This window comes from Chiroxiphia lanceolata, chromosome 3, assembly GCF_009829145.1.
Source record: "Chiroxiphia lanceolata isolate bChiLan1 chromosome 3, bChiLan1.pri, whole genome shotgun sequence".
NCBI lineage: Eukaryota > Metazoa > Chordata > Aves > Passeriformes > Pipridae > Chiroxiphia > Chiroxiphia lanceolata.
The window spans coordinates 90,722,963-90,745,177 of NC_045639.1; the positions used below are offsets into that span (position 1 = coordinate 90,722,963).

Here is a 22,215-nt window from a genome sequence, read left to right on the forward strand (position 1 = left end):
AAATTAATCAGTTGTGTAGATTCATCACAAGCAGGTTTCACTACTACTGGGAGCTTCTCAGGTTGCTCACTGAGTTTCCTGGCAGCATTGCTGCTTACTCTTGATTCAGTTTTGTATAACTGATCTTTGTTAGTGATCTTGTCTGTGATAAGCAAAGGATTTGGTGGGGGGAAAAAAGAGAGGCTTCCCATCACTGATTTTTGGATAGATGCCAGGAGCATACACGGTACTCACATTATTTAAAAACATTATCCTGGGCCCCTTTTTTCCCCTCTTGGCAAGATAACAGTCTTTGATGAAGTGGCAGGCAGGTTCAAACATGTCTTCTTCACCTTTTAAAATTGATTTCTAGAAATGTAGTTGGAGGAATTGAAAGATATTTGCAGGAAATGAAACTAGTCTTGTTGACAGCTTGTTCCGACTTCTGATCACTGGGTTGGTTTTTGTATCCTTGTGTTATGGCCATTTCATTAAATGGACAGGAATAGTGCGTTGGCACAAACATTGGCATCTTGTTTGCGTGTCCCCTGCCATGTCTGTAGATCAGTAGGTGAGCAGTCAGACATGGCTTGAAGTACAGTAAGAGTGAGGAAAACCTGCTGAGTGTGATGTGGGCATTAGCGTGTTCTATCAAATTCATTGAAAATTCTGCAGAAAAATCCACAGGAGACTCTGCAATAAAATCTCTTTAGAATATTAAAATATCTTTAATTTTACACATTTCCTTCATTTCAGCTTCCTTGATTTGCACTGCAAATTTACAAGTGTGTGAATTTATGTTGCTTCATGCGCCATATATTTTTAGATATTGCTGACAAATTCTGCTGAAGAGGCAGTATAGGAAGGTTGGTCATTGTTTTAGTGTACGGGACTGATCCTCTGGATCAACTGTCTGTTTATAAAGACTTCCAAGTGGAAGCTTAGAGCAAAGATATGCTCTCCACTGGGTTTGTGAATAAAGGCTTACATACTGTTCTGTGTTTAGATATCACTTGTTTAGTCCTTGAAAGGTTTTATTCGTAACTTTTGCTCTCAGTTTAAAGTAAGATAAAATGTATCACAACTGAAGCAGATCCGTAGTCTTCCGTTGTGGTAGGACACAGTGTGATCTTTTGGATGAACTAAGAAATCCTGATAATATACAGTGAGAGTCTGAACATCATTTAACTTGACATTTGCCAGAAATAAACTTAATATGTATGTTGGCTGCATAGTATTAATGAACACCTGGGTGCAAGGTTTCTTCAAATGAAGTCTTCCGTGATGGAACAATGCATGTTTAAGAGATAATGTCATTATAGAGAGGTGGATTTAATCATACATATCAGACCTGAATCTTGTATTTCCTTCTTTTGTGCCTTTTTTACCAGTTACAAATAAAAGGTTTGTTTATTTTATATATAAACTATTTGTTTTATATCTGAGTGTGTGTATTTTCCTGTCTGTACAACAGTCACAGCTGTTCTTTTCTATTTGCTGACAGAGCACATTAGGAAGCAAAGGTTATATTCTGAAACACCCTTAAGTCTCTCCCACCTCTGAACAATTCTGTGCATTTACTTGGGGTTTCATCATCTCTTCCCCAGTGAGCTTCAGTTTTCCTGTCAGTCTTCCAGATACAGTTGACTTTCTGAGCCCAAGATCTGAAGTCACATCCTGAATGGAAACTCCTATTTTGAAGGTTTGTAGGCGCCTTTCAAATACTTTGATAACTCTGTGAGCAGAGATTATTGCTCATTAGTGGCATTGCTAACTGGAAAACCAGGAGAGGTCAGTGAGGAGCCTGAACACCAAGCAAAATTTTATACTGGTTCTTAACTTCAGTAAGTGACATCTTTTCATAATTTTCAATATTTTAAACTTCCAGACATCTGTCTTACTCTTTAGCTGTTCTACCTCACGGTACAGAAAAACACGAAAAAGGGTAAGTAAGAACACAAAGGGAAAAAACACCTGCTGGTTCATCTCTCCCTCTTGCTTTGAGGACAGAATAAAAGACATTATACTGAAGAGGGAAAAAGAAAGTATTTCCCTCTTTCCAGAAACTGTGAAGAGACAGAAAAGCTTCCTTTTGGCTGGTTACTCCGGCTGGGCAGAGCAACCCTCTCAAGAATACCAACATCTTTCAGATAGTCAGAGTTAGGTGATGAATATCTCACTGGTGGACTTAACAGTGACGTCATTGATCAATTCGTCTTTCAGCCCTACTTACCTGTTCCACACCATACAAGATGTAGCACAGCATTGATGTTTTCTCTTCAGATTAATCCATTAAAACATTTCAGTATGTTATGAAGTGCCTTGTTGAATGGACTTTTACACAGTAGAAGCTACAGGAATCTTTGTTGACAGAAAGCTACTTTCCTTTTCTTACATGTCATAGCAACGCAGTTTTCTAGGATGTTAAACTCAAGGACACCTAGAGATATGTTCGCAAATAAATATACTCTTGATGTTTTTAGTGTTTTTTGCTTTATTTTTTTTCTGGTATGAGTAAATCTTCCTGCTCTCTATTTCTTCTTTTTATGAGTAGTCTCATGCTCAGATGAAAATAATCTAGGATTAAATAAAAAATATTCCAACAACTTTCAAGTTTGCCTTTCATCCAACTGGTGACATATTCATAATACTATCTAAGCTGCTCTGAAGGTAAGAGGTAAGAAGGGAGAACTGTACTGAGAACAGCTATTTAGTGAACTGCACACCATAGTTTGAGCGATAAAATAGCTACCAACACCAAACTTTCATCACAACCTATGCAGGGTAACTCCCCAAAGATATATTTGATTTCAAAGACACGTTTGAAAGAACCTTAGTCTTAAAAATCTTACCCAGTGGCTTGCTTTCTTTTTAGCAATTTGATAAAAAATGTATTTAATCAGTGTTGTAATTGTTCAGTCCTTTTTGTAACCGTTTTCTCCCCAAAGTATGAAAAACCCATATGTTGAAGCTAACACTGTTGTCACTCCTTAGATGTTATCAAGAACTGTATTTAGTGGACCATCACACTCAAAATGTATCCCAGATCTTTTCTTCAAACTACACTTGCTGATGCTGACCTTAAGATTGCTGTTGGTTATTTTTATTGAGGTGAGAAAGACTCTTATCAATTTCCTGCAGTAAATTTCATCCTAAATAGTAATTAATTTTCTTTGTGGTAACAGTTGGTATACATCTAGAATTATGTGGAATAGCATATTGAGGAATTATTCAGCAGTTGAAGTAGGATTATGTGGACTAGTATCTTGTGGAACTGCTTGGCAATCAGGCTTAAAATTCTCCATAGAAAGCCACATGTCTGAGCAGATGTGTTTTTCATAAATTTGTCAAGAACTAGTATTTCCACTTTAGCACTTTTCTAGTTTCTTAACACTGTTAGTATTCTCTTTATCGCTTTTTTAATCTATACTAATCCAGGCATAGATCAGTAGATAGATACATTAGGTAATCGTTTTTCTACCAATACTATAATTTGAAGATGGAAAGACCCTGTGGCATACCTTTGCAAGTTGCTGAGTGCACTAGGGGTAGAGTCAAAGTAGCAACCTGGCAGTAAAAATCAGTTGCCAGTGTAGAGAGAGGGGTGCAAAATCTAGGTTCAGTTTTACTTAGTCTTTGCTCACTTTAGTTTTCTCCTTTGTTTGCTTGTTAATTCTTTTTTTGTTTTAGTCAATTTGAAAGATGAAGTTCTTTAAATCTTTAATTTCTTTTCTACCTATATTAGTATGTTTTGTTAAAGAAGTTTCCGAAGGATACAGGGCTTATGTGATCATGCTCTTTCTGTCTTCTTTTTCTGCAATAACATTTAAATCTTTTGGATAAGCTCAAGCAAATTTGACAGACGAGGATAAATCTGAAAGTTACTGCATTTACAGAATCAGAGGATAGTTCATGTGAACATTGGGAGATCTCTAGTCGAACCTCCTGCTCTAAGCAGGGCCAACCAAGGGTTCAAACTAGATCATTCAATGGTTCATTCAAGTGGGTCTTGAAATCCTCCAAAGGAGGAGATGGTACAGCATATCTTACAAACCTGCAGCACTGCTGGGGAGTCCTCATGGTGAGAAAACGTATACACAGTCCAAACCTTTCTGTTTTCACCTTTTCCCTGTTTTCTCTCATCCCTGTTACACACTGCTACGAAGAGGCTGACCATGAGAACACAGGCACTGCGGAGCTGCTGTTCGATCCCGCAGAGCTGTCTCTTCACCACAGTAAACAGGTCCAGTTCTCTCAGCCTCCTCTCACAGGGCATGTGTTCCAGCCCCAACCATCATGGCTGGCCTCCACCCAGCTTACTCCACTTCATCAATGTCTTTCCTGTTCTGGGGAAGAGAGGTGGCAAATCTGGCCCCAGTGTTCTGATACATACAGTGTGAGTACTGGCTAAAGGATATGGTCACTTTCACTTTCCTATGTTTCTTCTGTGTTCTGTAAAATAGGCAACCTGGTAGAAGATAATGGCCCTTAAGTCCAACAGTGGAAAAAACCCTACATTATGAATGAAACTTTTAATGGACACTGCATTTTTAGATGTGCCCAACTTGAAAAGATGTTCAGTAGGACGTCATACCTTATGGGACATCATGGAATCTAATCACAAGAGAAAAATCTTTTTCAGCATTTCTGGCTGATTGTACTGTCCTGATAACCCCTCCCAACTTCTATTAGACACTGAATATTTTTCCATTTGCAGTTCTGATTCTTACGGGTTTGAATGTCCTTTTCATGACTAGAAACCTTAGGATGTTCCCTTCCTATGCATTAACTTAATTTTTCCAACTGCTTTTATCGAGTCATCTGCTTTTTTTTCCCCATCTGAAAATCCAGTACCTCTGCTTTCAATTAAAACTGTAACACCTTAGACAGAAAATGAGCCTTCATGTATGCTTTTAGTATTTTCTATTTTAAAACTATGCTGGGATTTTGTGTTATTTTAACACCATTGTAGGTGTTCAGAGTTCCACCTGTCATTTTTTAATAATCTTTAAATTAAAAAAGCTCTTTCTAAATTAGAGCTGTCAGTGTTTTAGTGATTATATTTTTCACTGGCATTGCCTCATTCTTCCTCTTTCAGTTCAGAAATTCTTTCATTAACCTGGAGAAAAACTGTACTTCTCAGGGTACTAGATAATCTTGCTATGCATAATGCTTCATGCATGCAAGAGGTTGGTGTTATTCCCATTCTGGAAATAATTCCCATTAATAGCGTGTAGTTCTTTTGGAGGGCCTGATCTTATTAACAGCACCTCACAATTCTCTAATGAAACTATGCCAGTACTGCAGACACAAACCCAAGAAAAGCCAGATAGGTAAAGTGCAAGGTAGGTTGCAGAATTCCTTTAAGTGGGAGGCAAATGTTGACAGCAGAAAGGGATGTGTAGATTCAAGTTTTTTGGTGGGTTGGACAGACTGACAAGAAGAACATTATTTTTTGATGAGTTTTGACATGACTCTTAAGTATAGCAAAAGAATGTTTTTACTGTGGGATGCTAAATTTTAATAGAAAAACTATATTCATGACAGAAGTTTTGTAATAGGTGTCAAGTACTTTGAAGAGAAATATGATTAACATCATTTTATTGGCACTGTAAGAATAAAGCAGAGTGTTTTCAAAAAAGTAAGAGCTACTAACTCAGCTATTCCATTTTATAACTCCATGAAGGAAAAAGAAGTTACTTCCCTCAAAAAAAAAAACCACATAAAAGGGCTGACACTATTTCCAGAATTTTACAGCTCAAAGTCTGAAGGGAGCTCAAGATAAATTTTCATAGGGAGTAATATCTCTAGAAAGATATTACAAATGCTTTTAGTCCCTGACTCTTCTCTAATGGTGACCTCTTTGTGCATGACTGAGATATGCATGTTTTCTTGAAATTAAGAAGGATGACATACATGTGTATTATACAGAAGTCAGTGCAAGAGTACTGTGTTAATGATGAGAGTCAAAAGTGAGGCGTATTTGTGGATCAACAGGTACTGGAGGAGATAATTAAATAGCTCTACGTCTCCCTGCTTTAGTTCAGTGAGCTCAGGGCAAAAGAGAGTGAAAAATGTATGAAGTTTCTTCTCACAGAATGCTTCATTTTCTCTTTTTACCTGAGGTCAATGATACTGAAAATTTATTGTTGAGTTCCTTGTGTTTGTCCTCACTGGAGGAATGCCATTGCTTATGGACAGCCTATTTCCATTGGTCACAAAATCCTATCTTAACTATAGCATTGGCATCATAGGTAGTGCCTTTGAGACAAAGTAATTGTAAATCGACTTCACTTTTCACTGCCACCTTGTGAGAAGAGTGGTAAGTAACAGGAGAAGTTATCCTGGGGGATATTTGGAGTAAAGCATGAGAAAACAGGTGATGTGGAAGGACAAGAGGATTTCTAATAAGGCTTTGGTGGTGTTGGTAGCAGGGTGAGAAAGAGAAAACGTGGTAACATCTGCGGTTGATCATACTGTGGAAATACAATGTAGGGAGCCTAGGCACAACCATACAAAATGTTCAGTACCACATTTTATAGACAAATATAAAACAGGATGACAAATGTAGTATTCAGGTTTTAAGCTTGTTATACTCCTCAGTTAAAAAGGCCTTGCAAGAGTCACTTTAGATTTTCAGATGAATTTTGTGATGGAGAATAAATTCTTATCCCCAAGTTTGAACACTGGATTTGACTTTATTTTTGCAGTTTTTATTAGGAGCTCTTTTTGTCTAAAGTGGTGTTGTTCCTGACACCAATAACAAACCATGCCGTAGTACCCTTCTTGGTCAGGTGTGCTACCAGGCCCTGTGCCCAGCAGAGCTGTGGCACATCCAGGAGTATCAGTTCCTTGTTGGCTGTGGTTCAGTGATATAAACCTGGTGGCCCCGCTGACGGTGCTCACTCCACCCCGAGGAGGTTGGGACGTCCCGTTCGAGTCTTAGAGCTTGTCCCTCGTCACGTTCCATCCTCCTTAGACTCTCCCGCAGTGTTTGGCGCCGAGTGCTGCGGGGCATCCCCCGGGTTTGTCTCCTTGTTGCCTGCGGTTCGATGAAAGAAACCCGGTGCTCCCGCTGACGGCGCCGGCTCCTCCGTGAGGAGGCAGGGACAGCCCGTTCGATCCCTAGGAGCCCTCTCTCATCATATTCCACCCTCCTTGGATTCTCCCACAGTGTTTGATGCCGGCTGTTGCGGAACCTCCCCCTGGGTCGGTTCCTTGTCACCTGTGGTTCTCTGTAAGAAAGCTGGCGCCTGTGCTGACGGTGCTCATTCCTCCTGGAGGAGGCTTGGATGTGCCATTCATGCCTTAGAGCTCGTCCCTCATCGCGTTCCATCCTCCTTAGATTCTCCCTCAGTGTTTGGCGCACAGTGCTGCGGGACCTCTGGCGGAATCGGCTCCTTGTCGCCTGTGGTTCCACGAAAGAAACCCGGGGTCCCTGCTGACGACGCCTGCTTCTCCTTGAGGCGGCTCGGATGTGCTGTGTAGTCCTTGGAGCTCGGCCGTTGCCACGAGCAGTGTTCTGAGCCCTGCTCTGCTGCCGTCTCCTCCTGCTCGAGGGGTTGTAGCCCTGGGCCTGCTGAACCCTGCCGTGGCCATCGTGGTGCCGCCTTTGGTACCTGCTTCGGTTCCTCTGTCGAGCCCCACCATACCTAGTGCCACGGCTACCGCCCCGGGTACCACCACGGCTTCTGCTGAAAGAGTTGCGGTGCTGGTGTCCTGAGGAACGATGCCACCTCCTTTCCTCAGAGCTGGGTCCAGCTCTCCGTCCTTGAGCATGGTTATCAGAGCTGCTGTACTGCCTAGTGGAGTATGTCTCGGAGTTAGTGTCTCCCACCATGCCAGAGTTGTGTGGGAAAGACCACTGACATATTGGGCACACTACTCTTCTGTGGAACCACTCCACTAGGCAGGAAAAACAGACATGATGATTAGTGGTGTCCAGGCAGGTTGGGCACCTTAGGCTCTCCAAAGCACCCAGAGGTGTAGCCTGGGACATGTGATTGGTGCTGGCAGCAGCAGAAGAGATGCTGCCTTCTCCCAAGTCCTCCTCCAAGTTCATCTCACCCTGCAGAACAACAAAGAGATAAGAGGCTGTTGCATCCACCTGTGCAAGGGACACAATCTGCAACCAGCAGCAAAGCTGCCAAAGTTGAGTTCTAAAGAACTGTCCCCTCTGCCTCGGGGCTGCGTTTGGGCTGCCACAAATGCCAGAGATCATCCTGGGGCAGATGAGTGACACTGGGGTGTCTTGGCATGTTCCTGCTCTCAGGGCAGGACGGTGACTGACCTCTCTGACACGTGCAGGCAGGAGCTGGGAAGGTGGAAAAGGGATTCCTGGCCTCTCAGCAATGGCAGCTGGAGCCTGGGTACATGGCAGGTTGGGACCAGTGACCTGGGCCCTGCGGTGTACCTGTCTGGCAAATGCTCTCTGTGCCCTCAGAAGGCACCCAGCAGGATGGGTGTCCTTTGTCACCCCACGTGCAGGTGTCTGTTTCTGATGGAGGAGGCCAGACACTGTGTCCCTTCAGGGTTGCCCCACACCTCCAAAAGGTATGTTGTCAAGGGTGTCACAGTGACTCCCTGGTGACATCACAGGACTTCCAGGACCACACTTCAGCCTTGGGGAACAAGACCTTGCCAGATAGCTCATCTCACGCAACTGCCCCACTGTCAAGCAGAATCCCTTTGCTTTTTTTTCATATAAATTTGGAGGTTTCAGCAATCATACCCAGCCCTGTGTTCTCTTTTAGAAATAAACCATCTCAAGGCATTTGTTGCTCCTTGGCTGACTTTGCAGGTTGAGGGAGTTGATCCTCCCCCTCTGCTTAGTGCTGCTGAGGCAACAGTTGGAGTACTTTGCCCAGTGCATAAGTAGAGATGGACATAGTGGAGAGCAGCTAGCAAGGGTCCACAAGGATGATGAAGGGACTAGATCATCTGTTCTATGAGGAAGGAGCTAAGAGTGCTGCTTCCAGGCTGTTGAACCTGCAGAAGATTTGATACGAGATCTTTTCCAGGGTGTATGATATGTATGTTATTGCAGGGTGGAGAGCCTAAGCCAGGCTCTTTTAACGCTTTCCCAGTGAAAACAGGCACAGGCCGAAACATGGGAGCTCTCCTGTGACTGTTTGAAAATCTTTTTTTTTACTGTGAGAGTGACCAAGCGCTGGCAGAGGATTTCTAGGGAGCTCGTGGAGGGAGTTTCCCTCCTTGGAGCTGATTCTCAAGACCTGTGTGGCTATGGTCTTGGGCCACCACGTCTCAGTGGCTCTGCTTGAGCAGGGGCTGTTTGACCAGATGATTTCTGGAGGTCCTTTCCCACCTCCAGTGTTATGTGATTCTGTGACAGAAAATACACTTGTGCAATCTAAGAAAGCACTTCTGGGTTGCTTGACGTAGAAAGGTTGAATGATTCCATTATGCTCATGAGGAGTTAGGTTTGCCTTATGGAAGTTAATTGTCCGTGAGGCTACCGCCTCTTTTTTTTTCCTTTGGGGGATTTATCAGTGACTGCACATAAAACTAACAAGCAAAACAAAATCATGGGGATTGTGTGAGGGAGCAGAATATCTTGATGGTTCTGTTTTCATAGTGTGTGTTGCAGATTTCCCAGTTGGTCAGCAGGTTACAATTTGTAACTAAAGCAACTTGCTGTGTGTCAGTGCTGTGAGCCAGGAAGCTGGCAGCTTGATCTTCATCTGAGTTCCTTCATGGGAGTGTCTTAATACTTCTGCTTGCTGAAGGTCAAAGTCGTGGAGTGACACAAGGAATGTACAAAGTAGAGGCCAATTGTAGTTGAATGCAGGGATTTAATAAAGCTTTTCTTGGTCCGGTTACTAATTTATTGTATTGCCTCTGTCTTTTGAGAAGATTCCTCTCTTTGCACCAGTCTTACTTGAAAGTAACAGTGTTCTTTGCCATTGTTTTTCAATGACTCTGTTAGTTTTTGGCTGTGGTCTGAAAAGCCTATAGCAGGTACCGTCACTGTGGGCATTAAACATTACGCTCTGCACAGGGCATGCCATGGGGAAAAATTTCCCTATGAAGGCTTTGGGAGTTAAATTTGAAGTCTCTGAGTAAGAAGGAGATGGAAAGCTTTTCAGAGGCTTGCTACCAGGCATTAGATTTGAATTGACATTATAGGCAGTGCCTTTGAGACAAAGTAATTGTAAATCAACTTCACTTTTCACTGCCACCTTGTGAGAAAAGTGGTAAGTAACAGGAGAAGTTATCCTGGGGGATATTTGGAGTAAAGCATGAGAAAACAGGTGATGTGGAAGGACAAGAGGATTTCTAATAAGGCTTTGGTGGTGTTGGTAGCAGGGTGAGAAAGAGAAAACGTGGTAACATCTGCGGTTGATCATACTGTGGAAATACAATGTAGGGAGCCTAGGCACAACCATACAAAATGTTCAGTACCACATTTTATAGACAAATATAAAACAGGATGACAAATGTAGTATTCAGGTTTTAAGCTTGTTATACTCCTCAGTTAAAAAGGCCTTGCAAGAGTCACTTTAGATTTTCAGATGAATTTTGTGATGGAGAATAAATTCTTATCCCCAAGTTTGAACACTGGATTTGACTTTATTTTTGCAGTTTTTATTAGGAGCTCTTTTTGTCTAAAGTGGTGTTGTTCCTGACACCAATAACAAACCATGCCGTAGTACCCTTCTTGGTCAGGTGTGCTACCAGGCCCTGTGCCCAGCAGAGCTGTGGCACATCCAGGAGTATCAGTTCCTTGTTGGCTGTGGTTCAGTGATATAAACCTGGTGGCCCCGCTGACGGTGCTCACTCCACCCCGAGGAGGTTGGGACGTCCCGTTCGAGTCTTAGAGCTTGTCCCTCGTCACGTTCCATCCTCCTTAGACTCTCCCGCAGTGTTTGGCGCCGAGTGCTGCGGGGCATCCCCCGGGTTTGTCTCCTTGTTGCCTGCGGTTCGATGAAAGAAACCCGGTGCTCCCGCTGACGGCGCCGGCTCCTCCGTGAGGAGGCAGGGACAGCCCGTTCGATCCCTAGGAGCCCTCTCTCATCATATTCCACCCTCCTTGGATTCTCCCACAGTGTTTGATGCCGGCTGTTGCGGAACCTCCCCCTGGGTCGGTTCCTTGTCACCTGTGGTTCTCTGTAAGAAAGCTGGCGCCTGTGCTGACGGTGCTCATTCCTCCTGGAGGAGGCTTGGATGTGCCATTCATGCCTTAGAGCTCGTCCCTCATCGCGTTCCATCCTCCTTAGATTCTCCCTCAGTGTTTGGCGCACAGTGCTGCGGGACCTCTGGCGGAATCGGCTCCTTGTCGCCTGTGGTTCCACGAAAGAAACCCGGGGTCCCTGCTGACGACGCCTGCTTCTCCTTGAGGCGGCTCGGATGTGCTGTGTAGTCCTTGGAGCTCGGCCGTTGCCACGAGCAGTGTTCTGAGCCCTGCTCTGCTGCCGTCTCCTCCTGCTCGAGGGGTTGTAGCCCTGGGCCTGCTGAACCCTGCCGTGGCCATCGTGGTGCCGCCTTTGGTACCTGCTTCGGTTCCTCTGTCGAGCCCCACCATGCCTAGTGCCACGGCTACCGCCCCGGGTACCACCACGGCTTCTGCTGAAAGAGTTGCGGTGCTGGTGTCCTGAGGAACGATGCCACCTCCTTTCCTCAGAGCTGGGTCCAGCTCTCCGTCCTTGAGCATGGTTATCAGAGCTGCTGTACTGCCTAGTGGAGTATGTCTCGGAGTTAGTGTCTCCCACCATGCCAGAGTTGTGTGGGAAAGACCACTGACATATTGGGCACACTACTCTTCTGTGGAACCACTCCACTAGGCAGGAAAAACAGACATGATGATTAGTGGTGTCCAGGCAGGTTGGGCACCTTAGGCTCTCCAAAGCACCCAGAGGTGTAGCCTGGGACATGTGATTGGTGCTGGCAGCAGCAGAAGAGATGCTGCCTTCTCCCAAGTCCTCCTCCAAGTTCATCTCACCCTGCAAAACAACAAAGAGATAAGAGGCTGTTGCATCCACCTGTGCAAGGGACACAATCTGCAACCAGCAGCAAAGCTGCCAAAGTTGAGTTCTAAAGAATTGCCCACTCTGCCTCGGGGCTGCGTTTGGGCTGCCACAAATGCCAGAGATCATCCTGGGGCAGATGAGTGACACTGGGGTGTCTTGGCATGTTCCTGCTCTCAGGGCAGGACGGTGACTGACCTCTCTGACACGTGCAGGCAGGAGCTGGGAAGGTGGAAAAGGGATTCCTGGCCTCTCAGCAATGGCAGCTGGAGCCTGGGTACATGGCAGGTTGGGACCAGTGACCTGGGCCCTGCGGTGTACCTGTCTGGCAAATGCTCTCTGTGCCCTCAGAAGGCACCCAGCAGGATGGGTGTCCTTTGTCACCCCACGTGCAGGTGTCTGTTTCTGATGGAGGAGGCCAGACACTGTGTCCCTTCAGGGTTGCCCCACACCTCCAAAAGATATGTTGTCAAGGGTGTCACAGTGACTCCCTGGTGACATCACAGGACTTCCAGGACCACACTTCAGCCTTGGGGAACAAGACCTTGTCAGATAGCTCATCTCACGCAACTGCCCCGCTGTCGAGCCCCTTTGCTTTTTTTTCATATAAATTTGGAGGTTTCAGCAATCATACCCAGCCCTGTGTTCTCTTTTAGAAATAAACCATCTCAAGGCATTTGTTGCTCCTTGGCTGACTTTGCAGGTTGAGGGAGTTGATCCTCCCCCTCTGCTTAGTGCTGTTGAGGCAACAGTTGGAGTACTTTGCCCAGTGCTGGGTTCCTCAGCATAAGTAGAGATGGACATAGTGGAGAGCAGCTAGCAAAGGTCCACAAGGATGATGATGGGACTAGATCATCTGTCCTATGAGGAAGGAGCTAAGAGTGCTGCTTCCAGGCTGTTGAACCTGCAGAAGACTCTGTAGGGGATTTTTTTCAGTGTAAATCAATACCTGAAGGCAGGGTTGAAAGAAGACAGATCCAGGCTCTTTTCAGGGTTCCCACAACTTCCCTCTGAACATTTGGAAACCTTTTTTTTACTGTGACGGTGATGAAACACTAGCAGAGGATTTCCAGGGTGCTTGTGGAGTCTCCCTCCTTGGAGATGAATCTCAAGATCTGTGTGGCTATGGTCGTGGGCTACTTACCACAATTCCCTGGAGGAAACTTTATGTGCCCACTTACCGCACTGGCTTTTGATGCAATAATCCTGCCCTCCAATTCTGGGTTTACAGCCTGGCTCTCATCACGATCCCTCCCCATTTGCTTCTGTCACTGTGTTTGACCTTAAGCGCTGCTGGACCTCACCTGAAATTGACTTTTTGTTGCCTTTCATTTCCTGGAGGAAATCCCACTGATGTTTCTCGCTCCTCTGATAATAAGCTGGGACTAGCTCTTCTGGACTTAGAGCTCACCCCCTCATCATGTTCAGTATTGGAGTTAAACCAATTAAAGTGCCACAGGTTGTCTCACTCTTGATAGATCTGCAAACTCTTATCACTTAAGTCTCATAAGCCCACCTGAAGTAGTCTTTAGCAAAGACACCTCTTTAGTTCCCAAACTTTCATGTACTCTCATTTAAAAATAAAGTGCAAGACTGGGACTGGTTGCAAGGACTGGTGGATGTTTTCAAGGTGAGCAGTTAGTCCTACCCCTTCCTACTGACCAAACAGACTTCTAAGCATCTTCAGCACCTTCCCAGAAGAATGAGTTTAATTGGTGTTGAGGCCACTGACATCCTGACTTGTATCAGCAATAGTGTGGCCAGCATGACCAGGGCAATGATAGTCCTCCTGTTCTTGGCACTGGTGAGGCCACACCTTGGAATCCTGGGTTCACTTCTGGGCCCCTCATTGCAAGAAAGACACTGAGATGCTGGAGCACGTTCAGAGAAAGGCAATAAAGCTAGTGGAGGGTCTAGAGCACAAGTCCTATGAGGAGCAGCTGAGGGAGCTGGAGTTATTTAGCCTGGAGAAGAGGTAGCTCAGGGGAGACATCATCACTCTCTACAACTCCCTGAAAGGAGGTTGTAGCCAAGTGGGGGTTGGTTTCTTCTCACAGGCAACTAGTGACAGGACGAGAGGACGTAGCCTCAAGCTGTGTCAAGGGAGGTTTAGCTTGGATAATCAGGAAGAATTTCTTCACAGAAAGGTTTATTAATTGTTGGAATGGACCATCCAGGGAAGTGGTGAAATTTGTGTCCCTGGAGAGGTTTAAAAGACGTGTGGATGTGGCACTTAGGGGTATGGTTTAGTGGTGGACTTGGCAGTGCTTAATTAATAGCTGGACTTGATCACCTTAAGGTTATTTTTCAACTCAGATGATTCTGTGGTTCTAGTGTAATATATGTGTACATGTAGATCGACTTTCCCCACTTGTCTTTTAGAATTATCTCAGCAGTGTTCACAATACATCTGGGAAATTCCTTAATTTCCTTCCAGTACTTATTGTGCTTGTGACATTTTTCCCCTCTTTGTTTGCCTTGTCTCTCCCCTCTGCACCCCATAGCACAACCCTTTGTATAATTGCATTGGATCTATTTTCAAAGAACTTTCTATCTATTAAACCTGCCCAAACTAAGTATTTTACTGCAAAGAATCAGTTTTTAAGCTTGTGCTTAATTGATGGTTGCTGCTTTCCAGGTTAATCTTTCCCACTGAATGCAATATACCGCTATTTTTCAGGTATATTCAAGTATTTTATAATAATGAAATATCCTTCTGATGATTTTAGTGATAGTAATCCTAAATTAGGGAAGGTATATCCCATCTGAGTTCTTTTAGGTGTGTTCTCTGAGAGGTTTTAAAAGAACTTTTGACTGAAACATTAGAGAATTGTCTGCTGGTGCAGGCTTTAAATAAATTTTTTGGTCTTATATAGGCAGGATAAATATTTATTAACAAATCATGACATGGGCTCTTCTTTTCAATACATTTTTTCTTATGCTTATTGTAAGTCAAAGAAACTTGTATTGGTGTGTTACAGATTGCTGTTGCTGTGTTACTCTTTTCCATTCTTGGTTTCTGGTCCTTGAAGCAGCATGTTTCTAAGTCCCACAGCTGTTCCTTTTTAGCTATAAATCAGTTATAATTAACTCATTATGAGCATTGCCATTTTCTGTGCTGTCAACAATGTCACCACTGCAAATGCAGCTTTTTCAAAAGAATCTGTGCTCTCAGGGAGCTCTCAGGCACCTATTAGACGTTCTTTGCAGAGTGATAATTTCAATTATTTGTTGTTATCTGTTCATTATCAGGCTTTAGGGAATAAAGAATTCAAAACTATTCAATCTGAATATATTTTTGAGGTTTTTTTGTAAATTCTATAGGTGTTCTACATACTAGCAATATTACATATATATATTTATAACAATTATTTACTGTATTTCTTAATTGGGAAATTTTTTGCAAGAGTTAATTTCTTATCTTATATTGTACAACCTTCAATTAATTCAGAAGAATTTGAATGGAAACTCAGTAACAAAAAGTAGTTTTCTACTACTTGTACTGAAATTGCAGTTAGAATCCAGTTCAATTCTGGCAGGTCACATCTACAAAAAGCATCAAGCTGAGATGATGTGATCCCCTTTAAAAGGCTGATAAGATGGAATTGTAAGCCTCTTCTATTCCTGCTCCCACTGAGATCATTTGGCTTCCTTTTCAACTGGGGAAGAATTAGTTGAGAAGTATCACCTGTGGACTGTCACCAGCACTGAGAGGTAAAGGTGACAGTCTAGTTTTTTCAAACACAACAGTACATGCCACATGAGTGCGGACACCACAGGTGTTCAATACACAGCCTGCATTATAATGTGTAAGTTTAAAGTTCCTAAGGATGATAAATATCATGCCACTGATTGCTCTGTTTTTTAATATTTTTCAGAAATGGAAAAATTTCAGGGTTCTGAAGGCAAGAAGGAAGATGAAGAAAAGAAATATCTTGATGTTATCAGCAACAAAAATATAAAGCTGTCAGAGAGAGTTCTGATCCCTGTCAAACAATATCCAAAGGTACTGTAAAATATAGTCTAACACTTGTAGTATACAGGCTTTGTAGTATTAAAAAGAAAAGAAATCAAGCTCCTACTTGAATTTACCTATTGTTAGCTATTCCATGTTTTAAGTTACGTCTCAGGGCCTTTCAGAAAAGCTGTTGAAGTGAATGAGATTTTTTTTAATTTCAGGTAGGTTTTGTAGATTATACTTAGGCAGACCATTGAACTTTTTTCTCGGAGTTGTTTTCTCATATGAACCATTTTTTTAATAAAATAAAATACCAGTTAACAAATCAAAAAATGTTTCAAAAACTCTGAAAAGCTTCCTCATAGAAGATCTGGGTGATTTTCTCTGGCGTAAGAAGTTTTGGAAGATCAAGTAAGGATTACTGATTACTGCAGGCTGTGACTATGACAATGTTCATCTTTATTTATAAAAATCAAATGTCTTAGCACCTCAGACTTTCTTCCCTGTTCTTGTTGCTGCACACTCTGATTTTAAAACAGGATTTTTTTTCTTGACAAAGAGCCCCAAATTCATCTGCTTGTCAGAAGTTTTAGTTTTTATTTTATGGAAGAGAATGTTGATTTTTTGCAGCTTGGGTGTTTATTTGGTTTTCTTGTACAGTGTTTGATTTTACATAAACAGTTGTTCTAATAGTACTCATACTGAAACGGTAAACATCTCCATTTGTCTCCACAGTATTTTTTCCTTGCTGATTTATTATCACATGGTATTTAGTTCACCATTAGCCTTGATTACACTCTCAGCTTTTTACTTTATACTTTCATCAGAACAATAAATTACAACTGGTAAAAAGCCAATCAAGCAAAATGAAAGGTGTAAAAAAATTGAGATTCAGTGATTCCAGTTGACATTTACCTCCTGACTAGTGAATATAAAACTGAGATAATGTAATAATCCAGATGGTAAACACCTTAGAAACACATACAGTGCTATAAGGAATTACTTTCTTGCTGCATAGCCTAAGTTGCTTTAACTAGATTTGTGGTATTTTGTGTAAATGCTGTAGGTGACCTGAAATTCTTAGTAAAAATGTAGTCATTCTGTAGCTTCATAATGGCAATGTGATAATTATTCAGAGTACTGTTTGATGAAGATAATAGAATGAAAGACAAACTATTTAAAAGACAAAATGCAATAATCTATCCAGTATAGCATCTGAATGTGATTGAATTAAGCTTCATTTACTTTAATGAACCTGTCATATTAATGAATATTAAAAAATATAAAGCATTTTTACAGATTTAGACCAGTGAAGCAAAAAAATCAGTGTGATGGAGATGAAATACTTATTCAAGAATTAAAATAAACTGGAAAGTTTCTTTAGTTGGTTTGCTAGCAATATTCTGTGCTTGGCATGGAATTATTCTCAGAACTTCAGGTTTCCTGCTACCGTCTCTGGTAACCATCCTTCAAGGGTTCCATTTGCCATTTGTATCAAACTGCAGATTGCTGTGATCCAGTGTCTTATCTTCTCTTGAAAATTGTATACATTAAAGTAGTCAAAACCAGTACCCATTGGGTGCTTCAGATTGCTTTATAAATAACAAAAAAGACTAGAAACTCAATTAAAAGAGGATTATATATATTTAGTAGAATATGGTAATAAGAGCAGTTGATCAGACTTATTTATACATGTATAAATAAGATTATTACCGTGTGATTTCACTTGAGAGACATTTATCGCAGAATCATAAAATATACCGAGTTGGAAGGGATCCACAAAGATCATTGAGTCCAACCCTTAGCTCTGCACAGGCCCAGCCTCAGGAGTCACATCCAGGGTTGCCTCATCCTAGGTGCAGACTCTGGCACTTTTCCTTGTTGAACTTCATGTGGTTGGGTGATTGCCCAGTCCCCTAATTTTTCAAGGTCTCTCTGCAGGGCCTACCTGCCATTGAGGGAGTCAACAGTTCCTCCTAGTTTTGTGTCATCAGCAAACTTGCTTAGTATCCCTTCCAGTCCTGCATCAAAGTAATTTATGAAAATGTTGAAGGGCACTGGGCCTAAGATGGAGCCCTGTTGAACCCCACAAGTGACAAGTCTTATGTTACTGTATTACTCTCTGTGCTCCAGCCATGAGCCTGTTGCTCACACACCACATGATGTGTTTATCCAGCTGTGTGCTGGACATTTTATCCAGAAGGATCCTGTGAGAGACAGTATCGAAAGCTTTACTGAAATCCAAAAAGATGACATCAACTGGCTTCCTTTGATGAACTAGGTGGGTCACCTTGTCATAGAAGGAAATCAGGTTAAATAAGCAGGACTTTCCTCTCGTGAAGCTGTGCTGACTGTGACCGATGCCAGTGTTGTCTTTCAGGTGTTTTTCAATACTTCCCAGAATAATCTTCTCCATAACTTTACCAGGCACTGAAGTGAGACTGACAGGCCTCTAGTTTCCAGGCTCCTCCTTCCTGTCCCTAAACTAGGACAGTGTTTGCCATCTTCCAGTTAGCTGGGACCTCTCTAGATCCCAAGACCATTCAGAAATCATTGAGAGATGTTTTTTGGTTTATATTTGAAAGAACATTATTTTAAATTATTTATTCATTGTTTGCCGATAAGCTTTTTTGGGCAGTTTTGGGTTTTGTAAATCTGAAAAAAGTGTCCAAGAGTGTAAAATTTTGAAAAAAAAAAAAAAATTGCCCACTAAAAACCAACCACATAGTTTACGGACTCTCTATATAGGAATGAGTGCAATTCTTGAAAAATATTTGTCTTACTTTAACTCCACATATAAATATAAAGTTCTCAAAGGGAACCCTTGGCCTAAAAGTTTATTATGGTCTGCAGGTTAAGCTACAGTGATGGTAGATCCCTTCAGTAACAGCTGTAGAGTCAGGAGCAACATTTTAAGGTCTGAGCAAAAGTTAACACAAAAGGCTTCTAGTGGTTAAACAGCTCTTGAAGTTGCAGAATAAGTATAAAATTGTCTCTGCTCAAGCGTCTACAGTCTGATTTCTGAAATTGCTGGTGTGTACAACAAGAAAAGAATATGAAAGACTGTGATTAGCACCAGCTGTCTTAACATTACCAGCTCTGTTAATGACACAGGCCTTTCCCCTCTTTTGTAAAACCAGGATCTAAAATAGAGACAGAGGTGTTAGTTGATACTTTAGCAATGATTTCTGTGAGATGAATTAATTTAAATACCAGCAGCCCAGGTAAAAGCCCACACATTCCTCTATGCAGCAGATATTTTTAGTACCTTCAGATTTTCTCTTGAAACAGGCATTCAGTGTCTCGTGTTTGTTGATCCTTCTTTATGTCCCATAACACCATTTTTTTTCTTTCATGATGTGTGAATTCCAATTAAGACTTGCATGAAAACATTCAAAAAGATTTTAGCATTTATCAGTGTAATGTTGTATTTCAAATTCATCAAATATGGGAAAAGAGTGGGTTATTAAAAAAAACAAAACAGAAGTCTGAAATTATCTTGTTACTGAAAAACAAAAACCACAGTTTGGTGGGAAATTTTGTCATTTGCACGGTAATACAGATTTTTGCTGTTTACTAACAAGTTATTTCACTTCCACTGTATTGCATAATCATCATCTTTCTTTGTGATAATTTGTTCAAGAAGCATGTAAACTGGGCTTTGCAAATTCATTCCTTTGTACAGTTTAAAAACTTGAAACCTTATTTAAAGCCTTGGTTTGATGTAGCACATAATAGAGAAATTTTTTGTTTGCAAGCTTGTCCAGTGCACATTGTAAGTTAAAATGTTGTTGACCTTGGTGTAATTCTGTTGCCTTTATGCTTGGCTTCAGCTTAGCTGGATTTCAGCCATTAAGGAATGGGTCAGTTTGTTAATTTCTTTTGCTATCTTTAAGTGCAAGTAGATGACCAATCAGAGAAGTAAACAGTATGTGCATAAAAATCTTAAATATTGCAGTGCTTCTGTTGTGGTTTGACCTCAGATAGCAACCAGTCCCCATGCAGACGCTCACTTACTCCCACCAGGGGCATGGGAGAGAGACAGAATAGTAAAAGTGAGAAAATAAGAGTTGAGACAAGACAGTTTAATAGCTAAAGCAAAAGTTGGATATGGAAGTGAAGCAAACCCAGGAATGAATTCACTGCTTCCCATGTGCAGGCAGGTGTTCAGCCATCTGCAGGACAACAGGGCTCCATCACATGTAACAGTGACTTAGGAGGACAAATGCCATCACTCCAAACATCTTTCCCTTCCTCCTTTTTCCCCCACCTTTATATGTTGAGCATGACACCATATCGTTTGTGATATCCCTTTGGTGATTGGAGTCAGCTGTCCCAGCTATGTCCCCTCCCAACTCCTTGTGCATCCCCAGCCTTCTCATGGGTGGGATGGGATGAGGAGCAAAAGACCCTTGAACGCTCTGCAAGTGCTGCTCAGCGATAACAAAAACATCTTTGTGTTATCAGCATTGTTTTCAGCAGAAGTCTAAACCACAATCCCATACTTTAAAGAAAATTAATTCTACCCCAGCCAAAATGAGCACAGTATCTTTTACTATTTTAAAGATTCAGTGCTGAATATTATTTGTTTATATTGTTTTATGCTTCATAAACTCATGACTTTAAGCAAATAACTTACACAAACTTACCAGTGCTAAAGATTTCATTGTGAAGGGTGAGCTTTTCCACTGATGTTCTCTTTACATCTGACTCAGACAATTAATATAGTGATTTTTATTTAACATTCTCTTTCTTTTATGTGTTGTTTCTCTCAAACCTGATGGTTGCTATTATGCTTCCAAAGCAATTGTTGTAATATTAGTAATCTGCAAGTGATTTATGTGTTTAGTTCACTTTTAAGTAAAATAGGAAAAGTAAGATATAGTACTGTGTCCATTGGATGGATTGACAAGAAAATACAAGATTTCTAACGAAAATAGGACCTGGGCTATTAGTCAGCTGAATGAGTAGCCAGGACTTCTATCTGTGATTTATATTGCTCTAATGAAATGAGAACCTTGTTGTTACATAACGCAAAATGAAAATTTCAGCTGTCACTCCTTCTGGAGATGTTTTGGGAGATTGGAAAAAACCTCCAGTATTTTTAGTAAAAGGAAACAGAGTTAAGTATCTAAATACAGAATACGGATTTTTAGTTACCCTGCCAGTATTTTTTTTCTCCCATATAGGACAAGAAAAACCTTTGTACTTGGAAAGGTACTAGAATTTAGACTGACGCTAAACTAAATCTAAAGAATATGCTGTTTCTGTATTTCAGCTGAGTTCTTTAAAAGAGAAGCCTGAACAATGGAAGGCAGAAAATTATTCATTTACATGATGTGTACTGCACTGAAATTGATGCAGAAATTGATCCAAAATAGATATGAATCTTCTCCCGTGCATTTAAAGACAACACGTATTTGGAAAATTCAAATACTTTAGGTGCACCTTCAGTAAAGTACATGAAAAACATACCACACACACATTTTTCTTTTCTGGCTTACTTAGGACCAAATCTCTCTGCTTACCTTTTCCTTCAGGAGAAGACCCTGATTCAGTGTTTCCAGGACCTGTGCCAGTCTTGCAGAGCTCTTGAGTGTTTACAGAAAGTAACTTTATTATAATAGATCCCCATTTTTGTTAATGATTTATTTGTTTTCATAACACTGCTGTTGAAATCAGCTCCAACAGCATTAGCTAAACTCTTTCTCATGCTGAGAACTTCTGCTCTGTACAGACCTCTTTAGAAATTGCTTCATAAAATTGTTCCTGACTGCAGAGAATAATGTGTATTCCAGATAACATTTAGAGATTTGCCTTTCTGTTTCAGTTAACCATCTGTGGCTGTATATATCTTCAGCAATGTAATTAAAACAGCATCAACATAGTTAAAAACAAGAGGTATGAAAAAATATTTACAACATTAGGACTTTTTTACTCCTCTTTTGATTGCATGATTTTTGAAAGATTTTTTACAAGGTGCCTTTGTTTATACATGCAGGTATATAGTTCAGCCTTCAGCTTTCACTGTTTTCTTTCTTTAACTAATTCTTAAAATTACAAATGGGCACTAAATCGCTTCTTTGTGATTTACAAGAGCTTACTCAGTGCTATTATGCTGGAATGCAGCATTGCCTTCCATATTTCAAGGCAGACTTTTAGAGTAGTTATAATTTAACATTGCATATTATAGAGCACTCAAAGGCCAAAACTAAGCTGGAGAGACACCCTTTGTACTCAATAACTTAACTGGTCTTACTCCAGTCTCAAACACAACATAACTAGAAAATGAGA

The 22,215-nt window shown here is 41.5% G+C and overlaps 3 protein-coding genes across 13 annotated transcripts in view; 1 reads left to right on the forward strand and 2 right to left on the reverse strand.

Moving 5' to 3' along the window:
- Nucleotides 1-22,215, forward strand: part of KHDRBS2 (KH RNA binding domain containing, signal transduction associated 2) — a 360,694-nt gene that overhangs the window by 50,470 nt on the left and 288,009 nt on the right. For all 11 annotated transcript variants that reach the window (XR_004355952.1, XR_004355950.1, XR_004355949.1 and 8 more), the window contains exon 2: nt 15,842-15,969. Coding sequence is in view for 2 of the 11 variants with exons in the window: in XM_032682291.1 (XP_032538182.1) it covers nt 15,842-15,969 (128 nt within the window). In the remaining 9 variants the exon portion in view is untranslated. The remainder of the gene's footprint in view (nt 1-15,841; nt 15,970-22,215) is intronic.
- On the reverse strand, nt 6,658-8,534 carry LOC116784105 (vicilin-like seed storage protein At2g18540). The gene is made up of 2 exons (XM_032682289.1): nt 8,393-8,534; nt 6,658-8,047 (listed from the first exon to the last, which is right to left on the reverse strand). The coding sequence occupies exon 2, from the start codon at nt 8,039-8,041 to the stop codon at nt 6,824-6,826; it is 1,218 nt and encodes a 405-aa protein (XP_032538180.1). The 5' UTR covers nt 8,042-8,047; nt 8,393-8,534; the 3' UTR covers nt 6,658-6,823.
- LOC116784104 (vicilin-like seed storage protein At2g18540) lies at nt 10,550-12,412 on the reverse strand. Its single transcript, XM_032682287.1, has 2 exons — nt 12,285-12,412; nt 10,550-11,939 (listed from the first exon to the last, which is right to left on the reverse strand). The coding sequence occupies exon 2, from the start codon at nt 11,931-11,933 to the stop codon at nt 10,716-10,718; it is 1,218 nt and encodes a 405-aa protein (XP_032538178.1). The 5' UTR covers nt 11,934-11,939; nt 12,285-12,412; the 3' UTR covers nt 10,550-10,715.

Coding starts and splice junctions, on each gene's coding strand:
- LOC116784104 (XM_032682287.1), bottom strand. CDS start 11,933: ATGAACTTGGAGGAGGACTTGGGAGAAGGCAGCATCTCTTCTGCTGCT.
- LOC116784105 (XM_032682289.1), bottom strand. CDS start 8,041: ATGAACTTGGAGGAGGACTTGGGAGAAGGCAGCATCTCTTCTGCTGCT.